We start from the raw sequence: 22084 nt of genomic DNA on the forward strand, positions 1-22084 counted from the left end.
ACTCGCCACACCACCTGCAATGGGCCCACACAATCAACGTTGGGAGTGTGTGCGCGTGTAAGCGTTCTGAAGATGACTGAGTTGCTGTTAACACAAACCAGAGAGGCCTAATCTAGACAGGGTAGCTCAGGAAGGCCTCTCTCAGACCAGAGCTGCTGTGCAGAGACCTGAAGGATGAAGAGGAGCCAGCCAGCTGACCTGTGTGCCTTGAGTTTGGCGGGTGTGGGTGGAGCTCAGTGTGAAAGGGGTAAGGACTGTGGCCAGGTGATGGTAACACACTTGGTGTCTAGGGTACTGAGGTAGGCAATTAATTCACTCTCCCCAAAGTTCCTCAGGGCGGGGGGGGGGGGGGGGCGACTACAACCACCAGGGACCGTATGTTCCGAAGGCTCCATTTGCTTTCATGGCCACGGCTGTCATAGACTCCCCTTAAAAAAGTTGAATTGGACTTTAAAAAACTTGAATGGAAAGTTGTATGAAGATTATTATTTAACTGTCAATAATTAACACTGAAGTACATTAACAGTTCATTTATATATGAAAGATACTAATTTTTTTATATCTAAGGGGCCACTTACAAGTAAGAATGGAGTGTTTCAAACAGGGCTAACATGAACTTGCACACTGTCGTTCACAGACAGGGCGGCCTCACACTCGGTTCCTTCCAGACCCCATAGCAGCCCTCAGCCAAGGAGACGGCTCCACAAGATGGAAGCAGCTGAACCCAGGTCTCCTGGGGCAGGCCTTTGAGACCCAAATCCAGTGTCATCCCACCGCCCCTCATTGTTCCCCTACTAATACTGCAGACCCTTTAATTTAAAGACTGTACCTGCCACTCAGATAAATTGTCACTTTCTTTCGCGTATCCCTGATCTCTGACCATGTTTTCCCAGATGCCGTGTAACACTCCACACAGTAGACAACTAATGAATAGTTTCTAAACATGTTTTTAAGGAAGCACTGAATGTTTATAGAATCTATTTACATTTTCTAAAGGCCGCCAATAGGAGATGAGCCACAGAGCAAATAAAAGCTGATCTCTTCTGAAGAGTAACCCTTTTGTTTGTTTTGTAGAAATGGTGATATAACTTAGAATAAGATGTGAACCAAATCCCAAAAGCAGAACAATTTCAGCCGCTTTGGAACAGGATAACACAAAGGCTACTGACGGCATGTTAAGAGCAAGCCGCAGGCAAGGCGGGCAGCCTTGGATGGCTTGCTTAAGGCCTCCACTTCCCAAAGTGCACGCAATGCTGTCTAAAAATTGGGTGCTCTCTGCAACTTTTCGTTTGAATCTGTGATTCTTGCATTTGAGAAACACATATTAGATGCCCAGCCACCAATAAAAATAGAAATGGAATTTCTACGTTTAAGTTGTTCTCAAGGAAGTATTTGAATTGGTATCTTTCTAATGGATTGTAAAGGGCATTTAGAAATACCTGGAAGTTTGAAAACCCTAGTCTGACTGCCAATAGTTAAAACTCTGTTATTTTTGATAGGGAAAAAATACTAACTTTAATGAAAAATATAAGATGAAGTTTGAGGCATAAGTTACACAACCAACTCTTCAAGTCATTTTTATAGGAAAGTGATAAGATTAGATAAAAGAAATATTAAAGTATTTTTCCTTTTAATTAATTTACTAGGTTTATCAGTGTTATCCTTTGGATCTAATTCCTATGATGAACCAAGGAAAGAGTATTATAGCTGAAAAATTTTCAGTTAAGAACTCTTCACACACCTTCAATTCCTTCAACATGGAAGTAAGTCATGTGTACATACATTTGCGATACACACACTACCTGTCTATATGAATATATAATAAAGGTTGGCTCTTAAATACTGTCTCTTTACCAAATTTTTAGATGTCCCAAGAGTTCTAAGATTTAAATGATAAAAAGGGTGCCATAAGGTACTGCTTTAGTAATTAACTGGTTCTTTAATAAGGCCTCAATTACTTTGTTTCATGATAAGGAAAAAAAAATGTTCCAAGACAGAGTTACATTCGACATCTGGAAACCTCCTAACAGCTGGCCACCTAATGAATATGCATCTGCTTAAGAAGCTGTAGACCATTAATAAACCAATAGATGTAAAGCAGAAATGATCTTCGTCAGCTTCAAATGAGATTGGATGCAATGTGCTGTGAAGTGTCACTGTCACATTGAATCGAGTTTGGGAGGTTGACAACAACTGTTATCTACTGTGTCTTTGTAGCTCTACACTGCGCTGACACTTTCCAAGTGGGCGGCCACATACGTGAAGTACAACTTTCTCCCGATCACCTTAACTGAGGCTTACAGCGTACGAGTTTCAGAATGTCTTCTGTTTTGTTCCACTAAACCGTAGTTTGCCAAGACTCTTTAAAACAAAGACGTCATCTCCAGGTGGGAAAGGCAGGAAATAGGATCAAATCAGTACAAAATGAACCTCTAGTGAATGGGAAAACATTTAAAATGAAACTTCTATGTGTCTGCAGGTAGCTTGGGAACTGTGGGGTCCTTCTGAGGGAACCCTCACTCCCCGTGCAGGCAGCCATTCAGGTGTTGATAACTGGTCCACGTGAGACCCTGGAGGAAGTAGGACGCAGGGTCCTTGATCAGACTCCATATTCTCCCCTGGGCATCATCGAAGAGAAGCTCAAGTGCAACCTCAGACTTGACTCTTCAGTTGTATTCCCATGCACACCATGGGGATACATTTTTTTAAAAAATGGGAATTAAGTCCCACCCACTCCCCACAACAGAAAAGTAATTTTCTTTCTTTTCTCTCTCTCTCTTTTTAAACAAATATGGTGTTCTATCACAAGCTGAGAATTATGGTTGTTTTTGAAAAAACCCTTAGCATCAAGTATATATTTAATACCCTGTAATCTCAGCTGTGTCACTACTTTATTAAATAAAACACCACCTTGGATTCCTACACAGAGATTATCACCTTATTTGTGGGGATGTAAAACCCATTATCCCCCAGAACCATACAAAAATTACCAACACAGCTGCCACCTCATCTAACATCAGAGAAGGCAGACTGAAAACCCAAAACTTCACATGACCGGTCGGCTCGGTGATGGAGGCAGTGGTTTGTAGACGAGCACCGGCTGTGTCGTGTGTGCGTGTAAACACGACCATGCCGCACTCCACAGTCGGTAGGAAACCAGCCATACACTGGGGTGTGCAATCATACACCCCGACCCTGACTGTTCAGGGAAGTACTGGGCGGACGCCAATGCCGCACTCACGCAGGCACTGTCAGGCAGATGCAACCAGATTTGTATCATTTTGAGTACAAGTATGATGAAAAATAAAATTTTTAAGAAAACAATTCTTAAGAAATTTTTAAGAAAAAAATGCATCTCGTTTATACATTTGCACACTTTAGATGCTAGAAAATAAGCGGCTTAAACCAAGTATGTAAATAATAATATTCATTTACCCCTCATAACAACTTCCTTTTGTTATTCAATGCTCTCTTTTTCCCTTTACCTTACCCCTTTCTAAAACTATTCGGGGAAGATGATAGGTTCAGTTGGGAGTGCAATCTGAGACGATGGTGTTTTTCTCTGTCAAGGTTACACGGAACATTTTTATTATGTGGCAAGTATGGGTGGGTCCCAGGCCCCAGACGGGGGGTTCTTCCCTGGGCTTCCTGGGAGGGGTACATCCCCAGAACTCAGCCATCGGTGCTGAGGCCCATAAACTTCTTCAGTAATGTTAAGTCATTACTTAAATTCCTATCGGTTGTTGCTTCATAGTTCCCTATTTAAAGGATTTTTAGTTCACTGTTGGATGGTAAAAACACACTTCAGAACTTTTGAAAAGGTGGCTGTACTGATTTCTATTCCCACCAACAGTGTGCGAGGGGTTCCTTTTCTCTACTGGTACTGTCCTCGCCAACACTTCGCTGTCTCGTCTTTTTTAATAATAGCCATTCCAACAGGTGTGAGGCAATATCTCACTGTGATTTTTATAAATTTAATAATTGCCTGCTAATTTCTATATACGGTGAGTCTGGCATTCCATTTACGTAATATACAGGATCTTTGCAAACATATGAATTTAAATGAAATTGAGAAAATTCAAAGAAAAGCACTTCTGAAGTCCCCATGCGACGGCACTCCAATGAGCCAGGATCGCCATGGTGGCACGAGAAAGGCAGCCCTGGGGACGCGCTGGCGTCCGAGGTGACTGCGCATCTCTTTGAAAGCTTGGACCAGTGATCCCTAGAGAAGCTCTGGGGAAGATCCAAGGCCAGAGTGTTCTGTTCCATGCATTCTGCATCCAGATGCTTATGCAATTAATGCCCCCAAATGTTCTTAAGATGCCCCTAGCAGTAGATCCATTCCCCATCAACACAGTGAATTCCTGCAAGATACCCGGTTTCGCTCAGGTTACCTCACTTGCCCAGAGCAGTGGTCTTCCACAGTTGTCCCACACGGGTGAGAGAACACCAGAGGGTCCGCGGCAGCACGACAAGGGTGGAAAATCTATTTGTATTCATTTTATCTGAAATACAGAAAAGTGAGTTTACTAATGATTAGTATACTCATATACAGTGACTGTGGAATAGATACTAATTTTATAAATATATACATTTGTGGCAGGACCCTAAACACCATGTTATGCATAAGATGTCAATCAGAGAGGTTTGGTTACTACCAGGTGTGAGAAAGGAGTGGCTAAGTCCCGGCACACGCACTGCTGGTGTGTCCGCGACTGTGTCCTCTGGGCACACTTGTTCTCGCTCACCCTATCTGTCCCTGAAAGAGGGCAGAAGACTCTGCAGCGTCCACTCTCGAGTAAAAGATGCGTGACCCACGGGACACCCTCACACGTGGAGGCTCACAGGCTGTTTTTTCACAGTCCTTTGCAGGCCTGGAAACCCAACCATCTCATTCCAGTTCCAACTTTTAAACAGGAAAGAAGAGACTTCCGCCAAGATGGAGGTATAGGTGGATGTGCCGTGCCTTCTCACACAACCAAGTTTAGGGACAACTAAATATTAGCATCAGAAAACACAACCAGAACACGGAAAATTGAACTTTTCGGAAGTCCGTTAACAACAAATTCTTCAGCCCGACCGGTAAGGGGCGAAACCGGCGACTCGTGAGGGGTTGCATAGGAGGACTCCGGTCGGACGGACCCAGGCGCGGAATCCAGACGCGCGAATCCAGATGCACGGGTTCCAAACCCAGGATTGGACCTAGTGAGCGACCGAGCAACCCACCGGGTGAGCGACTGCTGAGGAGACAGTGGGGAGGCGGTGCTGCATGTTGACTGCGGGCGAGCGGACAGGCGAGGGAGTGGGCGGTTGGACCGGGGCCGGCGGTCCCCGTGGCTTGCGGCAGTAGAGGGCGCCGCCATTTCCCCGCTCTGACCACGCCCCCACATACAGCGTCACAACCCAGCGACCTGGGAGTCCAAGGCGGCGCTTCTCACATTTAAAGGGCCAGAACAGACGAAAAATGTCGCAGGAAGACCTCAAAGCCCCAGAGATAAATCTAAGCGACGAAGAATAGCAAAACTCTCAGACGCACAGTTTAAAACACTGGTCATCAGGTTCCTCACAGATCTGGTTGATTATAGCCACAAATTAGAGAAACATATGAAGGCTAAACTAAGGGAAATGAATGGAATTCCACAGGAAACCCATAGAGATGAAAAGGAAACTGGGACTCAAATCAATGGAGTGGACCAGAAGAAAGCAAATAATGGCCAAACAGAAAAGAGTCAAGGAGCAAGAATTCAAAGAAATGAGGAGAGTCTCAGGAACCTCCAGGACATCTTTAAACGCTCCAATATCCGAATTATAGGGGTACCAGAAGGGGTAAAGACACAACCACCAGTGGAAAAATTATTTGAACAAATAATAAAAGAAAATTTCCCCAATCTGGCAAAGGAAATAGACTTCCAAGAAATCCAAGAAGCTCAGAGAGTACCAAAAAAAGTTGGACTCAAGAAGAAACACACCAAGGCATATCATAATTACATTAGCCAAAATTAAAATGAAGGAGAGAATCCTAGAAGCAGCAAGAGCTAAGGGGACAATCACCTACAAAGGAGTCCCCATCAGACTGTCAGCAGATTTCTCAAAAGAGACCTTACAGGCAAGAAGGGGCTGGAAAGAAATATTCCAAGTCATGAAATCTAAAGACCTACAACCAAGATTGCTCTATCCAGCAAAACTTTTCATTTAGAATGGAAGGACAGATAAGGTGCTTCTCAGATAAGATCAAATTCAAGGAGTTCATCATCACCAAGCCCTTATTATATGAAATGTTAAAGGGACTTATCTAAGAAAAAGAAGTTAAAGAAACATGAACAGTGAAAGAACAACAAGCTCAAAGTTATTAACAACCACACCTAAAACGAAAGCAAACTAAAAGAACAGCTAGATCAGGAGTGGAAATATAGAAATGAAGATCTCAAGGAGGGTTAGCAACAGGGGAGTGGGAGGAGGAGATGGGGGGAGAAGGTACAGAAAATAAGTAGCATAGACAGTAGATAGAAAATAGATGGGGGGGGCAAGAAAAGCATGGGAAATATAGAACCTAAAGGACTTGAGACACATGGACATAAACTAAAGGGGGGTAATGGTGGGGATGGGGGGGCAGGGTGGAGGGGAATGAGGGGGGAATAGAACAACTGTAACAGCATAATCAATTAAAAATAAATAAATTTAAAAAAAAAAGAAAAAAATAAAAATAAACAGGAAAGAAGACCCAGGCCACAAATGGACTGTAGCCCAAATTTTTTAGCATTTTTTAATTTTTTCCAGAAAAAATAGTTTACAATGATACATTTTCTTAGAAAAGATCTACTTAATACTCAACATGGCAGAAATAGACATGTGCAATGACAATTTACAGATTTTAATGTCGTTACAATGCTAGTGATTAAATGGAACAAAAATTGAATAGAAATTTATTTTGAACAGTGTGGTAGTTACAGAAAGCCACAAGAATAAGAAATAGAGACTTCTGTGAAGACTTTTTTTAAATGAATCTTTTTTTTTAAGATTTTATTTATTTATCTTTAGAGGGGAAGGAGAGAGGGAGAGAAACATCAATGTATGGTTGCGTCCAATGTGTCCCCTGCTGGGAACTGGCCTGCAACCCAGGCATGTGCCCTGACTGGGAATCAAACCGTGATCCTCTGGTTCTCAGGCCCGTGCTCAATCCACTGGGCTACACCAGCCAGGGCTCTGTAAAGACTTTTAAAAAAACCTAGTCTGCTTTGAGGACATAAAAGATGCATAGAACTCGCTTTTCCTTGTTCGTGTTCACTGCAAAACTCACGGGTCTTCTCTTCCTTAATACTCGGGTACCACTAGCACACCCCTTTCATTTACATTCCTGACCGAGACCCACTGTGGGTGGTGGAACTCCACCCCCAAAGCAGTTACCATTAGTATATGGGTCTGCTTATATTGAATCTTTTCTTGTCTCGGTTGAGATGAGATGAAATGAGATCAGGCATGTTCAGGGAGGTATAGCCATAGACATCTCGTCTCATTTGAAAAGAGTGTTCTTAAGACACCTCTCAGAGATAATTCAGTTGAAGCTGGGAGTTGGGTATATATTGAGACCCATGGATATTAAAAAAAAAGTCCCAGCAGTCCACCAGGTAAGGGGCCCAGGAAGAGAGGGCCACATTTTGCTGGACCACTGCTTGTTTGACAATTGACAGATTATGGAGGCCCTTTCTGATGTTTCCTGTTAGGGAGAATATTTTCCCCCCACATATTCGAGCAGCACCACCTCAGGTTTCTTGGTGGGGTCAGGTTGCTCTTCCCAGAGAATTTAGCATCCATGGGACAACGTGGACATTTTATGAATATTTTAAAGTTTCTTCAGCACATCATGGAGGTGCTACCGCAGATGAAATACATACAACACAGCTGTACCCACTTGCAGAGCATGGCAGTGGCAGGAAGACGCAGCAACAAGAAACAGCAGCCTCTGCAGTTCTGAACCTGCCAACACACACACGAACAACCAGGTGCACACAAGTCCATACCGGAGTCTGCAGAAAAGTGGCCGTGCTTGCAAAAGAATGATGATGATGATGGCGACATCGCGATGCTGCCCGCCATGTTCCCTCAGTCTCTCCCTTGCCTGCCACTCTCACCCCCATCCCGCCTCCCTGTCTCTCTCCCTAGTTGCCTTCCCCAGTCACCTCCGCTAACTTCAAAGGACACACAGCAGACACAACTGATGATGACACTGGGGGGAGAACAACCTCTACGTTGCTCAAGACCCTCCCACCCATTTGCAAACGTCACTTTCCTCTGAGAGGCCTTCCCCAGTGACAGTCACAAAAGCTGCCTCAGTCCCCTTCCGCCACAGACTTCCATTCTCCTGTTTGAGTTTTTTCATGGCACTCTGCACTGCCTAAAGCTAGTGCTTATGTTTTGTTTCTTTGCGATGTATGGTTTTTGTCCCTCTTCCCCAGTCACATGTAAACACCAGTTCATCGTCAGTATCTCCACTGCTTAGAACAGTGCCTGGCCCCAGAGGTGCTCAGTCAGCAAATGTCACCTAAACAAATTCCCTCAACTATCCAAGAAAGTAACTCAATTAGCATAGTGTCTGGTGGTAGTAAACGCTTAGTAAATGGTGGCTATTGTGTTTTTATTACATTCTTTTGGGACAGAAAAATTACCTGGCCCCTAGAATTTGATGTTCTTTCCTGGCCCAGCAAAACAATTTGGTTCTTCCCAATTTGGTTCTTCTCACTCTAATCCTAGAATAAAGTTCCCCCCGAAGCCCAATAACTGTACCCTACCCACCCTCAGCCCCAGTCCCAACATCTCTGTGTATGAGCAATGTGGGCTTAGTGCTAAGATCCACCATCTCCTTTGAAGATGCTGGGTGAAAAATCCCCACACGCTTGGCCTTAACTTTCTTTGTTCACTTTGTTTGCTTTGAAGACCTTAACGCAGTATCGGGAAATCAATAAGCAAGGCCGCTGCTGACCCCGTATGTGTCTCCTTGATTCTCCGGGAGGCCTGGCTTACTCCAATGCACTGATAAGTCATGAAGTACCCAACTCTGTCTGCAAATTAAGGTCCTTGTAAGTAATCAAGGAACACCGCGTTTAGTGTGCCGTGGATTTTCCATTGTGAGTGTCATTAGATGAAACAAAAGAGCACAATGCAGGTTTGCATAATGAACAAGCCTTAAGTTAGGTTTGCCGTGATAGGGTTATCAGTCATCACACAAATGAATTATTTAGGAAAGCACTTTTTACAGTGGCTTTTCATTTAAGTTTTGTCCCTTGATGTATGTGTATAAAGATGACGAATTCATTGGACACTGCTGTTGTACTTGTGCATCTATCACTATCAGACCTTTTTTTGTAATTGGTTTATTAATTATAGCGTCTTAATGATCTGTTTAAAATAAATAAACCATTTGCACAATTTCAAAGGTATTTTGTGAGGATCAGCTGATATTAAAATAGCACCAGCCTCATGTGCTTTTTCAGCAAGTGACCTAATTAGTTAATAAAGTAATTGAATATTAAAAAGGATGTTGCAAGTGATTAAAATTTAAGAGCCTTCAGAATGTTATTAAAGCTATAAATCATACATCACTGTTTTAATTTGCATAGATGCAGAATTACTAATGGTCCCACATGCACACGGGGCTTGGCAATTAGTTCTTTAACAAAATGTTAGTGATGTTGAGGCACCAAATTCTCTCAACGGTTTTTGATAGCTATGTAGAAACCTGCTTTTGCCAGATTAAATGTCTAACTGTTGAAATTCTGCTTGCTTCCTTTGACAGGTATAGAGACATTCATTTGCTCAATAAATATTTATGAATACCTACAGTGTTAGGTGTTGAGTATAATGATGAACAAAACTGACACAATCCTAATGGAGTTTACAGTCTGGAGTTAGGTGGGTAGAGATACTAGTCATGCACTTCTCTAAATTCATGTACAGTTACAAGGAGCTATGAAGGAAAAGTAGAAGATGCTCCAAGAGGATCTGGCTCACAAAATCTGATGCCATCTGCCAGATTAGGGACCAAACACTTCATTCCAGGTGAAGGGGCTCAGAAGACTGACTTCTTGTTCGAGGAAGAAATGCGTGATGAACCTACCAATGCTGTACAGGAAGAACTGGGTGAAACTGTTGGGGGGTTATCAGCAGCCCCGACTGTTTACAGCCTAGTGGAATCCCAGTTCTGTCTGGGTGCAGTACTAGCACTCTGCTCATGGACGTAGGCCCAGCCCAGGGATAATAATGAGACATCTGAACCAACTGTTGTGATTGCATTGCTCTGTGCCTATGACTGGCTGGAGGTAGATATGTCCCGAGGGACTCTAAGAGGCTTTCTGGAAGAATTTCCACTCTGATGAAGGGAGGTGGACAAGGAGAACACCCTTCCCTCCATGCTTTTGGATGTCGTCATGAGTGGAGGTGGTACTTGGAGCTATAGCAGCCATACTGAGACCATGAGGGAGAAGGCAAAACAAACCAAACCAAACCACACACGCACAGTCCTTAAACCTGAGCCCTAATATTGCCGAGTTGCTGAACCAACTCTGGAAACTTTGAATGTATTGATGTATGAAAGAGTAAGTTGAAGTTGGGTATTCTGTTACTTTCCACCTAAAGTGTCTTCACTGAACCAGATGGGTTTAAAACAAAGACACTGGACCCTGAAAGACACATTAAGAGCCTACCATAACTGTCAGCTGAGCAGTGATAAAATGCTAAATTATGGTGGGGAGGACTAGGAGGAATGGCAAGTAAGGGCAAGCCCAGAGCTGAGGCACTGCAGACACGGAGTCAACAGAATGTGTTCACTGCTCAGTTATCCGAGGTGTCAGGTGGTAGTCGCTGCCATGCACTGAGTATTTCCTATACTCCAGGCATTGTTCTGAGCATTTTTCACACTGTCTCATGTCATCACTTCAAGAGCTGTATGAGGGACTATTAATTGTCACCATGACCGAATCCTGGCTTAGCCATGCCCTGATTCCCCAAGTCAAATCTCAACAGTCTCTGCCACCACCAGTGGGCAAAAGCCGAAGTTACTTCAGACTCCTCCAGAAAGCTGCTGGCTAGACTGCTGCTTCCAACATTTTTCACTTTATAACACACATAAAAAATGATAACAGTTTAAGGTCCACACTGGTATAAATTGAAGGGGACTTGGAGTATCCATATGGGACTTAGAAAAAGCCTCCATTACTCTTTCTTTATATTACACAATTATAAGAAATAACATTCAAAATTTAGGGAAGATACTAAATACCAAAATTGTATACAAATTCTAAAACATAATCTCTTTAACTTTTAATGAGAAATTTGCATTTGTTTTTCTGCATATAGCTCTTTAATATCAGATTTTATGCTTGAGATAGCAACTCCAGATAAAGATTTTTAATCCAATCAAGACTTTTTAATGATGGTCTCTTTGAATTCCCGATAGTCATCACTAACTATAAACTTTGTTCACGTAATATTTTTAAAAAGTCACATTTTTGATACTATCCCAAATTTTACAATATTTGGGTCATATTTAAAGAATCTAACAGTTCTTTTCTTCCATTGACAATTGCACTGTTGAACACTTCTGAGATCGTGTGAATAGATTTCAAATCTTCGGGAACTTTCTCAAAGTATTTCAAAATAATGGTAACACTTTAACTTGAAGGCCACTCATGGTGGTCAGAGAAGCTGCTGAGCACAGCCAGCTTGGGCGCCACTGAAAAGGCATGTCAGTCACGGACAGAGGGGAGAACCCAGGATGCGTGGAGACGGAGTCTGCGCTGTGCCTGCCCAGAAGCCCCCACCCTCTCCCGCCCCAATGAACTTCCTACTGGCTCTCCTTTGGCCTGGGGCTGTGCTTCTTGCAGGGCTGGCTTCATGGATGTTTACAAGGACCCTGTGCTTAGTCTAATGCTCTGCTGTCATCCTGAAGTGATTTTTGAACAAACGGCCTTGCATTTTCATTTTTTACTGGGCCCTGCAAATTATGCAGGGGCAGTGCTGACATCTGGGACACCTAGAATGCGAAATCCGTTGGCAGCTCCCCTGTGCCTTTGTCCATGATGGGCTTGGGCATGTGGTACCACTGGCCTTTGAGATGTGAAGCAACTTAACCGTTGCACTCAGCTCCTCGACATGGAGCATAACAACCTGGGTGCCGTCAGCCTCACTAGGTTTGATGTTCACATAACCATGGGCCACGCCTTCATAACTTGTCCCATTCAACCACTCCTGTCTCCCAGAGGAATTCTGATGAAGTCGTGGACACTTGTGGTTAGAGGTGACTGGCCCAGAGGTTCTAGCTACCCCAAGAACTGAGGCATTAGTTATATAATTCAAGATGCCACAGCTTACCATTTGGCAATCCTGTGCAGTATGAGTTCCTGGATATGTTACTTTCTGGTATGTTCTCTGTGACCAAAGATAAGTCTAGCACGTCATTGGTAATATCTTTCAAAATGAAGTAGTCAGCATTAACTTTTGAATTCCCACTCAACGCAAGACAGCCTAGGGCTGAGGTATAGTCATTGAGGGTTCTACCCAGGAAGGTCTGACGTGAAAGGTGGAGTGAGCAGGAAACATTCCGAATCCTGGGCTCCTCCTCTGGAATGTGAGGGTTTAAACCAGTTTCTTCCAACCACTTTGGAGTTTGTTATATCGCTCTTGTTTGATGTCTGAGCATTGATCTCTCTATTAAAACAACATATAAAGGCATACAAATGTCTCCTTCTTCTCTGCACACACACACACACACACACACACACACACACACACACACACACACAGTAACCAAAAACGATGCTAAGCCGGTTAGGACAGATGACTCCCAGCACAGGGAAAGGTAGCTTCTGCCAAAATACTTTACACGGAGCAACAGATGTGCTCAGATGAACTCTGGGGACGGGGAGGAGGAGGCGAGAGGCCTTGCTGAGGTGTAATTGGACTTGGCAAGGGTACGGAAGAGGCTGTAATGTGAGCCTCGAGTTCCTCACACAGAATACCAAATGAACTGATCGCTCGCTGCCCTCAGAGGCAAAGATTACAAGTGTGCAACAGTCTTAGAAGAAGGCCAAACAGAATCCTAATAGATCATTTCCAAGTAAATACAATGTTTATACTATTGCATATAAATATATATATACCACTCTTCCCAATGACTCAACCTTACTGCTCTACCAAGTATTAAGGAGTGAAAACATTGTAGATGTTAATGGCACGGAGTCCTTTCCCTCCTCTTTACCGTGGGAGTGTGGGTGTCCGCGTGTGTGTGGGGAGGGGGTGTCATTCGAAGCAGTTCCTGTGGTCAGAGGAGTGGTCTTCATGTCCTTGTGCAATGGAAGAAAGCTGTCATTGCATTCCTGCCTCTTCATGTTTGATTTTCTGGTCTTAGTAAGCCTTGGCACTTATACAATTGGTCTGGCTCTCCTGATACCAAATAATGACTTTCCAAGGATGATGAGAAAGTTCTAAGAGTGTGATGACCCAAGCAGCAAGGAAACAATGAGTGACTGCAGCAAGAATCCACAGGGTATGAGGAACACGAGAAGAAATGTGAAAGCTATTCACCTTGTCACCCTTCTGCACCCCAGACGACCTTGTATTTCCACCTTACTGAAAGGACTGAAAGCTGTCCATCATTCAACCTGAATTTGTAAAATATACACCCCTTTTATCACTCTGCTTTGACATTTCTTCACTTTTTAATTTATTGGGAGCTTCAAAAATGGAAGTGGTTGAGCCCTCTCTGCACCCTGAAGAAGCCCACGTGTGTATGTGTGTGTCTGGTTTTCTGTGCGTCTGTCCTCTAGTGTGCATTTTCATAACTGGACTGGGTGTGACATGCTCAATTAATTGAAGAATACATTTTTATTACCAACACCACTATTGGTTGTATCTTGATCTCCATAAGGAACGGGCCAACTGGGGAGATTAGCATGGTCTGGGGCATAACTGGAGGGGAACAAGGATGTTGTGAAGACAACACAGCTGCTTTGCATGTTTATGCTTTAATTATAAAATAGACGATAATGATGAGGAGGTGTAAGATGCACAGTGTTAATGATGATACCAGCGAAGAGTGCAAACAAAAGCCATGACTTTTGAGCTAAAGCTACATATAAATTAAGACTTCTTCAGAGTTTAGGTTTTATAGCTACAAATTTATGGCTATTAGGAAGACGTCTGGTGTTAAAATTCCTGCAAGAATAATTCCATCACATCAAGTGTGAAATTCCCGTCACTGATCCCCACTCTTACCACTAAAGCAATTGCTTTATAAATACTGTTTTTTGCTGATGTGACCATTTGATCATAAAACAATGTATTAATATCACATATACAGCTTATATACCTGCAACATTTATTAACACACAGTACACTGATCACTTGTGGCTCAGGAGGTATTTGCAGATAGTATAAAGATAAACATTTTAATTTCAATAGTTGTATTTTAATGTGTACTCTAAATTTAGGATAAATTTCCCAATTTTCCATTGATGGGAGTGATGTACCATCACTTTTGTGCAAGCTAAAACTAAATCAATTTATAGAAAGATACAGAATAAATAAAAATGCAGTGGTCTGCTTAGGGTAAGGCAAAAACCATGACGGTATTCTGAGAATGACCCAACTTTTGGAAACAATGGGCTATGTAATAATAAGAAAGAAAATGCAGGCTTTGGGTTGGGTTTTCAATAGTGATGATGGCTACGCTGAGCCATCCTGGTGACCAGTGCCACACACGTTAGGCTGTTGTCTGATGCCCCTGCAGCATGCTTTTCCACGTGACACTAATTGGCCCACACAGGAGTGAAACCATGACCCTTCCCTCATTAACCACATGCTCAGGCCAGCTGAGCTAGCTTGCTCTGGGTCACTGGGGTCCTATGTAGGAAATTACCATTCCAGTGCCCTGTGGTCCTTTCGTAACCTCAACTAATGAATGTCCCATGGAGCCTGATATCATTCCTGGGGGAGCACGCAGCTCTCCCAGCAGTGGGGAAGTTGATGATATCCTGAAGTTTTAAGCTGGGGAGAGCTGAGGAAGTGGGGGAGAACTCAGGCAGCCTGGAAACTACCTTTCAAACACCTGTGTGCAAGAATAAACGATGGCCGTGTGCTGTTTTTTTGTCCATTTGTTTGCCAGGCCTGGTCTCAGGACATTAAATGTAAGCACAGGGTAGCAAAGACAGCTGCTGAACATCACACAGCAAGCTCTTCACAGTGAGAATGACAATTAAGTCTTTGCTGTCTGGACCGAGCATGTTCTATCAGCAACCCTCTGAGGCAGGTATTATGCCTGTTTTAGAGTTCCAGACCTGGGACTCTGAAGTAACTAGTGGAAGAGCCTGGGACAGTGGGCTCTTCTCAGGACTGCCTTATTCTGGAAATTAATATATCAGGTTGATGGGCTATTTTACATGATGAACAACTTGTCAGCCCTTTCTGCTTGGTCCCCCTTTAGGTCTCAGGAGAAAGACTATGGCCCACCCCCCCGCCCCGTACCTTTAGCATATCCATAATTTAGCCTTCAGAGGAGTTTTTTAAGTCAGGTGAATGTACAGTCAAGGCAAAGAGAAAGCATTCTTCTCAGGTGCCGGAGAATATGGGAAAGGAAGGGATGGCAAATTTTCTAAACGCATACTGAAGAGCTGGGAAAGGCCATGAGTCACTCCATAGTCTTTTTAACAAGATCACGGGATCAGTACCCCTCTGACAGCCACGCTAATTGGTGGGTGAAAAACCTCCTGGAACTCACCTGGCAGCCACCCCTCTGCCCTGGTCCTCTCTGGAAGCCATGAAGGCCTGAGCGTGTGCCCATGTCCCACCAAAGAACAGTCTGTGTCAGAAGAGACTAGAGACACTTGAGCTCACCGACGAGCCACATTTCACCTCGGGCCTCTGGCATCTATCTGGTTAGTCTAAGGGGATAACTCAGCTTGCCCTTAAAATTTTCTGGTCAATGCCTAAGAAATCTAAGTAATTTTAAGGTGCAATTGACTAACAATGAACTTATGAGTCAGACCTAGATAAAATTGCAAGTTTGCCATTAACAAAGAGATGTTGGTAAGTTTCTTAACCCATGTCTCAAGTTCCCTCTCATGCATGACAGGGACAAAAATCCTCTCACTGTGGTTGTAAATAGCACATGTAATATGCTTGGCACAGGGTTGGAATGCTCAAAAAAATGAGTGTTTCTTACTGAACATTCTGTCCTCTTCCCTGTCAGAGTGGGATTGAGTGAAGTATAGTACAAGCTGCCAGGGTCCACAAACACATGAGGCAAAGATTTTTACTGTAATCTTATTTTTAGTTATTCACCTGAAGACAATGTCTGTTTATGATTTCACATACTGTATTCCTCTTCACCATAGGCCACTGGGAAATTATGTGTTGAGGTAAAATAAAGAGGGGAAGGTCTTTTGAAGGCCTCACATGAAGTGCTGAGACTTCCTCCCACTGTCCACCCACTCCTCCTGCCCCAGTGCCCAGCCTCAAACTACAGACTTTTCTGTGTCTATTACAAATTTTCCTCTGAATCCACAGCGTATCTGCTTGCAGTCATGGGGACTCAGTTCTAGTGGTGGAATCACAAGAGACCTGCAGACTTCCTCACAAATGGGCTCCCAGACATCAATACTGGGTGAACTGAATTGTTTCCAAAATTGAGATAGAGCTGCTGAGAACCAGGGGCATGAAGACAAGTGTTCCGTGATTCTTGGCCAGCAGGTGGGAAGAGGCCGGGTGAGGCTGACTGTACTCCAAGATGAAAGGAGAAACCCCACGATGTGAGAACAGCGACAGACTCTCTAAACGGTGGACACTGGGCAATTTCTCTCCTAAACACTCTTCCCCAAGCATGTTCAGGCTTCATGAACTGCCATTGGTCAGGCTTCCTAAGCTTCAAATTAGGTAAATTCAATATTGGTAAGAAACATTTATATCGCCACTTGAGTTGATTATAGCTTGTTTTTGTTTGATTATCTCAGTCTAGACTGGTGAGCATTAACAATGAATTGTAGCAGTGATTGGAGATCTGGAGAAGTAGGTCCTACTGGGACCTCTAGGAAAGCAGTTCTCTTTAACCCACTGCCACCTAGTGGTAATTTAGCAGACCGAAAAAAGCTTCACTTTCATCCAAAGAGAGAATGTTGGGCAAGAGACTTTTTCTTTCCTTACCACTGCTATTCAGAAAAGCATAGGGGAAGAATGATAGATACATGTCATTCCACTGGCCTCCATTCTCCTGCCAAAATTTAACTGTCACTGTATCTTTTAAATGTCAAGATAGCTGATTCTTCTGCTTTTGACTAATGAGGACATTTTCATTTGCATCTTGAGATGCAAAACAAAAAAGCAACGGCCAGAACTGGAGCATTTGGATCTTGCCTCCCTTTCCTCCACTTCCTTGGTGGTTAGAAATTTCCTGGTATAGGTCAGCTGAGCCCAACCTAATACCATATTCTTTCAAAGTGGAGAACAGAGTCTTGACAGTAAACTCGAGGTTTCCCTCTCTAAGAATCAACTTGATTTGCTTGTCCATCTTCCCAAGGTAACCTGGTTCTGGAAGTACACAAAGAAGATCAAGTAATCAGTGTGGCAAATCTCTGCACAGTTCAACTTTCTTTACATGCAGAGAAAAGCTGATGGCAAATTCCGATATCCTTGGAAGCAGTGAGGATCAATTAGCTGTAGTAAAACATTCCGAAGGCGCAGTCAATGGTGACCTCAGCAGATTGTGAAGACAATGGATTAATGCCGGTGAGCTATCAGAGTGGAATGAATTCACAGGGCAATCACTATTACTTGGGGCTTAGAAGGGATGGTTCACAATGTGGGGCACATTTCTTTTCTAAGCATGAACTTTAAATAAACTTGGAGGAGCAAAGTTACCCCCAGGATAGAAATCTAGATGCGTGGCTTTGGTAAAGAAAAGGTACAAGGTTACAACAATGGTGTTGCTTGAAATGTTTTAACTTTCTGGGTCAGTATCTTCTCTTGGTAACAGACTTCCCCACCTCCTCTCCCCTCCCCCCAAAATTAGCAGAGACAAAGCAGTCAGTACATTAATGCAATCATATTTATTCCAGTTTCCAGACTCCCATATGGCACATATCTAAAGCAGAACAATACAAACCGACGTTACTAGCAGCGATCCTCCCTAAACAGGAAGGGGTTAGGTGAACTTAACATTAGGAGTAATTTCAAGACAAGATTACAAGTCACAGTTTTTCTTTTAGCAGCTGGTATATGAAGAAAAAAACTCTAAATTCAGAGTCATCCAGGTTTAGTCCTGTCTAAAAAAACAGTAACATGTCACGGTGCAGTGGAGTATACCCAGGGAAGCCCCGAAGGCTAACGTCTTACGGTGTCAGTATGAAATAACTAAATCACTTTTTGAGATATCACTCACTATCTGCTTTACTGCCAGGACAACAGAAGAAGAACTGGACAGCTGCCCTAGAACCTGGTTCCCACAAAATTCAGCCAGATAACCAATGTTTAAATAAAACCCCTTAATATTTTTAGACATTTTTCCCCACAGCTCTAAAAACATAACATCAGACGTTTGTTCCAAAGGACCAAAAATCAAAAGCAATTGCAATGTCCTGGGAACAGCTTTTACAGCTTTCCTGAGGGGCAGTCCATCTTTTCAGAGTATTTTTAAAGAAGCACTAACTCTGGTTGCTTATCAAACTACTTTCTATTATCAATAAATAAAAGATCAACTGAAGGTCTCAGGTGTACTTATTCTGCCCCCCCCCCCCCGCCCCAGACCTCCAAACCATCCAAAGCCATTTCTTGACAGAGAGCTTTCATTTCTACTAGAGGAGTGCATGAGAACTCACAAACATTTGAAAAAATACTCAAAACACTGAGAATAAAGAAGGCCCAGCCCTTTCTCAGAGCCCAGGAAACAGTGACAAGGAACCCCAAAGGCTTATCTTAAATCCATCAAATCAATTAGTCAGAAAGCAATGACAGATCACACACCTTTGCAACACAGGCCCAGATAAGATATTCTTGCTTTACAATCACTAAGAAAAGCCTTCCGGGAGTTACTGCCCAGAAAAACTGAAAAGGGGTTGACTGCATCCTACATTTTGACCAAAAAAAGAACAATTACAACAGTTGGGAAAGCACTATATCTATACCATTATACCCTATATAAACCTTGACCTTCCCACAGCAATCATCTCATTCATAAAAAAATACACAAAGGATTGGAAAACTTTACGGCAGCACCAGTGACAGCTAGCTGTCTTTGAATAATTTATTTTTTTCCCTAAAGACAAAATTTAAAGAAAAATTTACAGAATCTGTTGTTTCACAATTTTACCCATGTCAGCTGCTGTAGGTAAGTGCAAACAGGAGCATGAATATGTCCTCTTCATCGAGTCAGGTTTCTATTTTTTCTCAAGGGACACCCACAAGCAGTACACCCACATTTCTGAAAGGCTTCTGTGGATTAAGGGCGGCTCACAGCTCATGACCTGACAGTCTCTGAAAGTGCTCCTGGACTGCTTCACCATAGAAAGAGATAAAAAGCCTTCTCGATCCACTGACAACTCAGAGCTAGAATTCCGACGCACCTACACTTCACCGCTAATGGCGTCTGGGCTTTTTGACCTGACACGCGCCCTGCACAGAGAGCAGAGCACTGATGACATGGCTCACTCTGGCCGCCTCTTCCACGGCCCACCTCTGGCATAAGATGGTCCCAAAAGGAAGCATAAATGCGTCCCAGACACTAGAACAAACAACCTGAAGTGCAAGTTCTCATGGTGGCCAGTAGAATTACTTCTATGTACAAAGAGTGCACATGGTTTCTGGGTGTTGAAACCATTATCGTCCATTTCTTAATCCCTTATTCTTCCTAACAAAGCTGGAAACTCCTGACAGCACCTTACCAGGAAAACAGGTGTGCCCTGTGAAAACGTCTAGAAAACACACTCCCAAGTTTAGGGATTACTCTGAAGACCCAAACTTGGATGTTCAAAAATAAGTGCTATTCCTGCCACATTCCCCAAGTCCAAGTCTCTGGAGAACACTGAAGCCAGCTATGCTGCTCCGCAGCTGCTCTGAGCCCCTGGGGGTAAGTGGTGGGGGCCCGCAGGACACTGCCGCTCTGCCCTCCTCTCTCCTCCTGAGGGAGACTCAGCAGTTTCCACAGCAGTCACTGTAAGGCCTGGATTAGCACATTGTTTTGAGCAGCATGTACATTGCTAGGACCTATTTTTTTCTTCCTCAGGAAAAATTTCTCCAATAATAAGGAAAAAGGCAATGATTTTTAAAAAACTGACTTCTCTACAAAAAGCATGCTTTGTACAAAAAGCACATTACTAGATAGTTCCTTCATTCCGGGATCACTGTCCAAACCAAACAAATAAATGGGCACATAAAACAGGTCACACAGTTTTAAAATAATTTTCAGAGCTGGGATTGTGAAACTGGGCAGAAAAGAAGTACATCAACCCTATATGGATATATGAAAATTGTATACAAACATGAATGAAAGCATGTGTTTAAAATAAATCAGGTCAGATTTAATCAGGCATGATTAACTCTTTAGAATGAATAGAAACTGACTATATTCCTTTTCATTTCAAAGCTCTACTTTATTGGGAGAATCTAGTCACCATCACAGCTTCTAGCTGAGGAACAAAAGGGAAGACAGATGGGGACGGCGGCTGAAAAGGGGAGACTGGTGACGAGGTAGAGCCTGGGTGGCTGACGGTTAAACAACTACTAACTGGAGAACCAAGATTTCAGACACACTATTTAGAAGAGATTAGACTGAAAGATCCCAAAGATGACTGTTCCAAGTCTGTGATGTGGAACCTCTTTGAATGTTTAGTGGGTCTGCTCTGGCCCTAAAAGAATATTTAAGGTATACTTTAAAATAAAAACAAATAAACAAAACAGTTTCCACAAATTCCTTTGTGGGGATGTGTTATTTTTAGATGCTCACTCTCCCTCTGGTACTGTCATATAAACCCCAAAGAAGTTCAGGGGGATTCTTTCTGATAACGACCAGAAAAGGGCGGGGACTAGGATGTAGGGTGAGCAGCAATGAAATACTACTCTCCTCTTACTGAAGATATTCTTCTGAAACATCCATTGTCCCTTAGGATAAAGGAATGGAACAAGAAAAATAGTTCCTGAAGATATCACTGCCTTCTGACCACAGCAAGATCACAATTATGACACCTAACGGAGATCAGTTCCTTATGTGGCACCTGCCTTGCTCATAAGAATTCTTACCAAACTATGAAAGAGAGCTAATAAAAACTACTCATGGCACTTACACATGTTCAGAATGTTTGACATGCCTTCCTAAAATTGTCTCAGTGCTCCTGTCAGGTGAGTGTCTGATGGAGAAAACTGAGGCACAGAGGGGCTGAGCCTGCTCTCCTTTCATTATACAATGAGCCTGTGACCCAGCTAATAGAAGGACAAGGCATCCTGGCTCCACAAACTCTATTCACCCTGCTTTTCAAAGGCTTCTCTAAGTTACACAACAAATACAGCAGGAGAAACTTTTCTTTTCAAGCATTTTAACTAGTAGCTATTTCTTATTTTCGCTTTACCTACAATAAAACCAAATATAAACATAACAAAAAATCAATATTGCCTAACAGTCTGTGTCAAGATATTGCCTATCCCGCCATGACTATGACTCAAGTAGTATCAGCGAGCGCTGTGGTGCTCCTGCAGCTGCAGCCAGGCTGTGCACAAGGGGTCCCTTCCGGGCAGCACCCACTGTCATTTGTGAGAACCTCTTCGGCCTGACACAAGGGAATAATGGAACTGCCACCACTGTCTCATGGAAAACCATTCTGAAAGGTATTCCACACTGGGCCAGCCCTGCCTGCAAAGGGGACTCTCAGCTGTATGATGCACGTATATTACTGAGTTCATGCAGCACTCTCTTTGAAGCCAGACATAAAGGTTCCAGTCCCTTTCCATAAAGCTCACAGGACAGGTCACAAAGGGACAATACACAGCATACATGCACTAGCACCATGCCACAGAAGTTAGAGAGAAGGACAAGAAGCCACCACTTGAGCATCTT

At 43.2% G+C, this 22084-nt stretch overlaps 1 protein-coding gene across 3 annotated transcripts in view; it reads right to left on the bottom strand.

Annotated features, from left to right (window-relative positions):
• Positions 1-1749: 1749 nt before the first annotated feature.
• LSM11 (LSM11, U7 small nuclear RNA associated) overlaps positions 1750-22084 on the bottom strand; it is a 29694-nt gene continuing 9359 nt past the window's right edge. The window contains exon 5 of one of the 3 annotated variants that reach the window (XM_037152260.2): positions 1750-4505. In XM_037152260.2, coding sequence (XP_037008155.2) covers positions 4497-4505 — 9 coding nt within the window. In that variant the 3' untranslated portion in view covers positions 1750-4496. Of the gene's footprint in view, positions 4506-17168; positions 17572-18785; positions 20883-22084 lie in introns of those variants that run through there. The other 2 variants (XM_037152259.2, XM_037152258.2) reach the window with 2 other exon arrangements.

Source organism: Artibeus jamaicensis, unplaced genomic scaffold, assembly GCF_021234435.1.
Source record: "Artibeus jamaicensis isolate MK-2021 breed Jamaican fruit bat unplaced genomic scaffold, CSHL_Jam_final contig_432, whole genome shotgun sequence".
NCBI lineage: Eukaryota > Metazoa > Chordata > Mammalia > Chiroptera > Phyllostomidae > Artibeus > Artibeus jamaicensis.